The sequence below is a fragment of the Montipora capricornis genome, chromosome 3 (genome assembly GCF_036669925.1).
Source record: "Montipora capricornis isolate CH-2021 chromosome 3, ASM3666992v2, whole genome shotgun sequence".
Classification (NCBI taxonomy): domain Eukaryota; kingdom Metazoa; phylum Cnidaria; class Anthozoa; order Scleractinia; family Acroporidae; genus Montipora; species Montipora capricornis.
In genome coordinates, this window is record NC_090885.1 from 33,913,398 (window position 1) to 33,918,397 (window position 5,000).

The 5,000-nt window shown below is 40.3% G+C and overlaps 1 protein-coding gene across 1 annotated transcript in view; it reads left to right on the forward strand.

Annotated features, from left to right (window-relative positions):
* LOC138042971 (perlucin-like protein) overlaps positions 1-3,610 on the forward strand; it is a 6,570-nt gene extending 2,960 nt beyond the window's left edge. Inside the window, exons 2-3 of the mRNA XM_068889066.1 lie at positions 2,768-2,812; positions 2,995-3,610. Of these exons, the coding sequence (XP_068745167.1) occupies positions 2,768-2,812; positions 2,995-3,422 (473 nt within the window). The 3' untranslated portion in view covers positions 3,423-3,610. The remainder of the gene's footprint in view (positions 1-2,767; positions 2,813-2,994) is intronic.
* Positions 3,611-5,000: the final 1,390 nt, after the last annotated feature.

The window sequence follows — 5,000 nt, forward strand, 5'->3', positions numbered from 1 at the left end:
CTGAGAAACCTTTCAAAAGAAAACTCATTTGCTGCAAATTCAGCAAATTTTGGTTTCGCAGGAATACTCGTTTCAAAACGCAGGTGAATAGCAACTCGGAGTTAGGAGCGTTGCGTGACGACACTTAAAACGTGTGCAAGGAAGAGAATTCGGAAATGGAGTATTTCCCATCTTTTGTCCTCAGAAACCCTCCCCCCACCCCTGCTCCCCCCCGTTCAATCACAACTACCAGTTCAACCACTGCCCGTTTATGCAAGTCAAACTCTTATCCTTTCTTCTGCGCTATATCATAGTTGGGAGGGCAAAAGGGCGCACTTAATTTGGAGCTTCGCTCTGTCGTGCGAGCCCCACCACAGCCTGTTTCTCTGTTGTGGTGAAAGTAATTAAATAAATAAATAAATAAATAAATAAGTCTTCCTCTGCTCACATCCCCTTTGTGAACAGCACATAAAGGAGTTGTGCAGAACCTTTCAATATTTTAGCGACTGAGCTCTCACTGCCCTGTAATCGAAATGCGCGGTCCTGCGCTACCCCTCCAAATTTCGCTTTGCCACTTCCCCTTTTGAATCTCAATGCCTCCAACTTCCCAGAAGTTTAACTAGAAGGAGATTTCTTTCCTATATCGTATACCCTGTTTCAGAAGTAGGGGAAGCTCGCCGTTTGATAATTACGCGAGATGACATAGTCCGAGTGCGCGGAGTCACAAATTGTGGTGTTTTTTTAACTTTCCCGTATCCCGTGCCCTTGGCCAAAGCTAAAGGTACGTCCCGAAAATTTTGCGATTTTATTGGCTGCAAAGATGTAAGTTAGGTTGCGTTGCAGAAGGCAAAGTACAAGTGAAGTCTTCAGAATGGGGAGAGAGAGAAGGTAAGCGTTTCCAGTTTTGTCTGGACAATGGCTTTGTTATCTTGATTGCGCGGGATGCCTGTAAGGCGGACCGCGTAGTATCTTATTCTTCCCGAATCCCGTAGAACCAAGTGGTCTCATTGTTTGCTTCGCATGGAAGTCGACGAAGTGGAATCACGTCGGGCCGAAGGAACACAGCCATAAATTCGCTTCAAAAGCTCCCATCGCCTTGACATTTCTCCTAGATCATTTTCGAAAGTTGCGCTAACCATTGCTTTTCTTCATCGCCGGCTGAGTAGGAAGTTAAGCTCGGAAATCTCATAGCTATGTTTCAGTAAAGCGTCCATTGAGTGGGGTTAATGTACGTCGTATCTAACAGATATTTTTCACCGCGACCCGTAGGAGGAAAACAGCTATACATTTTTAAGTTATCAAACGACGATTTCAACCGGTTAGCAAACACTTTGTCTAAACACCAAATTTGAGGCAACTTTCACATGTACGATGCTCATTAAATTCATAAATCTAGCCAAACTGGCACTCAGATAAAACTGTGTTGCACTCTTTCGAATATGTTACGGTTCATTGCCTATAGAGTACTTTTTTGTCGATCATCGCTGTGTTAGTGTTATGTATATCGTTTGTTATATTGTACACTACCAGAAACCCATAAGGGTTGAAACGTGTAACGGCCCCTTGTGTGCTGGAAAACAAGCTTCTGCACATTCAATTTGCTAAGTACCATATTTGGAACAACAAGAGCGAGAGGTTTCCAAATATGGTACTTAGCACTGAAACATTCAGCCAATCGGTTCGCACTGAATATTCGGAAGCTGTGACCGCGCGTTACACGTTTCAACCCTTATGGGTTTCTGACACTACATAATCAGGATAACAATAAAGGATTAGTGAGGTGCGTTCGAGTCCTGCTTTGTCATCGACGAGCCCAGGCTTTTGAAAGTAGTTGTATATTTTGAGAGAATCGAAGTATGTACTTTTATTTCAAAGAATACTTGTTCATTTTATAAAGCCAGATTATACCAATTCGGGAGGTGAAGAGGAATAATGGAATAAGAATAACTGAAATTTTGTGGGGCCGAATAATGGAATAACGAAAATTTTCTCCCGGGTCCTGACTCGGAGCTGGCATCCACAGTACCATTTCCCAAAATACGTAGAAGTGTATAAATCATTCTCAAATTGGTCTGATTTACGAAGAAACGGGCGCCAAAGGAATAATTTCTATGAAAATCTGTTCTGGTCACAGACTGACCCAACTATGATTTTCCAATAACAAACTTTATTTGTTTTAGTGTCAAGTGAAGTAGGCATTGAGGTACTAATTCGGCACAAACTTCAAATCAACACATCAATTCATCACTGATTCATGCGAGGCTTAAAAACTAGCCAAAACTGGCCCAAACTACCCCTAAAACTTCTTCCAGTGTAATTCTACGTTTAAATCCAATATTTTTAATCCAGTGATTTTGATTTTCAACAATACATTTTGCTGGGACACAAAACCAGCTGCTGAATTCGGCGACAGAGATTTTCTGCCCTCCTTAAGTTTTTTGATACTTGGATTTTAACCTAAAGTATCAACTGACGAGAAACTCTCATGCAGAATGATCAGTTTCAAAATACACTCAGGCACTCACTAAAATCTCTAACAGATGTGTAAGGAACACGTCATTGGGCACTGAAATATGCAATTTTTTGCCGTCGGGTGGCCTTCATTTTTAACAAGGGTTTTTGGAATATGTTTTAGTTAACCAACAGAGCTATTGAGACCGCACAGGATTAAATTTATTTCCATTACTTTCTAGTCGCATATTAAGTCCTAGTTATAGGACAATTTAAGCTGCATTTCAAGTCCTAATCGCCACTGCATTGTTTTAGCGCATTGTGCCTTTTTCCGCAGCTCTTGACGATGCAAAACTGGTGGAAATGTTCAAACAAACATTTGGTAAGGCATTTTTATGTACTACTGCTAACATGTAACAAATATATTAACTGATAAATTCACACCAGTGTCTTTTTTCCTCTCTCCGATGTTTCCTTCTCGTCAAAGGAAAAACGTAAGAAATCCGAAATTCTGCAGCGTTGTAGGGCTAAACCTTTTTTTTAACATATCATTTAACATCCCAGGTGCACAATGTCCCAGTGGCTGGGAAAGGTTTGGAAGATACTGTTATCTTGTGAGTGGATATACTGGGACACGGGACCAAGCAAAATCATACTGCAGAACACGAGGCGGAGAATTGGTCAAAATCAACAGCGCAGAACAGAACGAGTTCGTTCTGAACCTGATCCCACAGCGCCAGCCATCGTTACGAGAGGTTTGGATTGACCTCAAATGGTACTCGAGCGTCAAACAGTTCCTGTGGAATGACAACTCTGTTCCAGTCTACAAGAACTGGGCTCCACATGAACCAAATGGAAAGGCCAATAAACCATGTGGAATCATGTGGGTTGGGCACAACGTCTTGTTCCGGCCATCAGGGACTTGGAATGACCGCAGCTGTACCAATGCAAGGCATCCCTGTTGTGGGCCTGTGTGCAAAAGGCATCCCTAAGTGAAAAGTCAGTCTCAACCATGCACGATCAAAGCCGAAATACATGCAGCGCAAATTAAAACTACAATTTATACTAGACTAATCATTGGATTTTAGAAGTGCAAAGGAAACTTTAAAGTGTTGTAAACTGAAACAATGATCTAAAAGGTAAAAACATCGGCTTGACAATAAAACATTCATCGTGTAAACTCGGGTTATTGTATTCTTGTGACTAAATGAAGCAAGAGGCTTGAGCCTTAATGTTTTCTCGATGGTTAGTACTTGTTCACACAGTTGACAAGGAACGCAAAACGAAAAATGAAATAAAATCTACTTCCACTTTTGAGTGAAGAAAAAAAGAATACTCACAGATGTGACCGTGCCGAACCCTAGTTAACTCTTTCTAAATGGCAATAATGACAAATGTAACTTGGCAAGCTCCTATAAGAAAATTCGAACTTAGTGAGAAGTTCATCAAATCATCATACACGTCATAAAGACGTAAAAGTGCTAAGAGCCAACCGTTATTTTTATGAGAACATGGACCCAAAGACCTGAAGGGGAGCGCTGTCCTGTCACTTTATCCAATACATGACACGGTGGTCCTCGATGCATGTTCCTTAGTGATGACTTTTCCTCTCCCTATTTTCCTCACGCTCTGGAGGCTCCTCCGCCAACATACTTGTGCTTGATACACTAAGGTTGGGTTTTACTACATTGCGTAACTGAGTTCTGACCTTGCTTGAGAGACACGGTACACCAACTTGACTTTTGAAATTCTATTTCAAACAAATGTAACGTTTCAAAAACAAGCATGACAATAGCAAAACATTGCAGAATTGTTTGAACGATCACACTTCGGGATCGAATGAGACGCAGACAAAAAATAAAAAGAACAGACCTTAGTCAACAATCAGCATCACTTCTTAATAGCTTTTCATGAATTTTCAGTGGTCAGTGACAAAAGTTCTCTTTCACCTACTAAAACAGAACAGCCAATTGGAATGCATAATATTTCAGGAAAGAAGAGCTCGTTTAAGGTGGCTTAAACCAGTTTCAATACTTGAAAAAACGTTCTTATTGGAAGGATTTACACTATGACACTTTATCACTTAACAGCAATGTTATGGAACCATATCAAAGTCCATTTATTGCTAAAAAAGATTCGGTCATTTTTGTGACGTTCAAAGTTACCATAGCAACAGGAAAGTCCTGCAACACACCTCGTATTTTCAAAGGATCTTGATATCAGCAGGCAAGTCAGAAATTTAAAGAAAACGAAAAAAATGTTGAAATTACAAGACATGTTTCGACAGAAACTTCTGTCATCTTCAATTGATTAATGTACAAAGCGTTAAGTTGAAGTCAGTTATAAGTAGCAAAAAGTGGTAATTATGCTAGTAACAACGGAATGTACATAAAACGTGACAATGTGAGAATTAAAAGGATAGTTACAGATTTATGTGATGCAGTTGTTGATCAAGAGAAGGTTGTTCTCTTTGAATATGAAAAGCCTCTTTTATCTTGAGCTGCTCATATCTCAAAAAAAGAAGTCGGTGATCCCCGTTTTTTATTTCTGAAATGTAATCAGCATGCCAG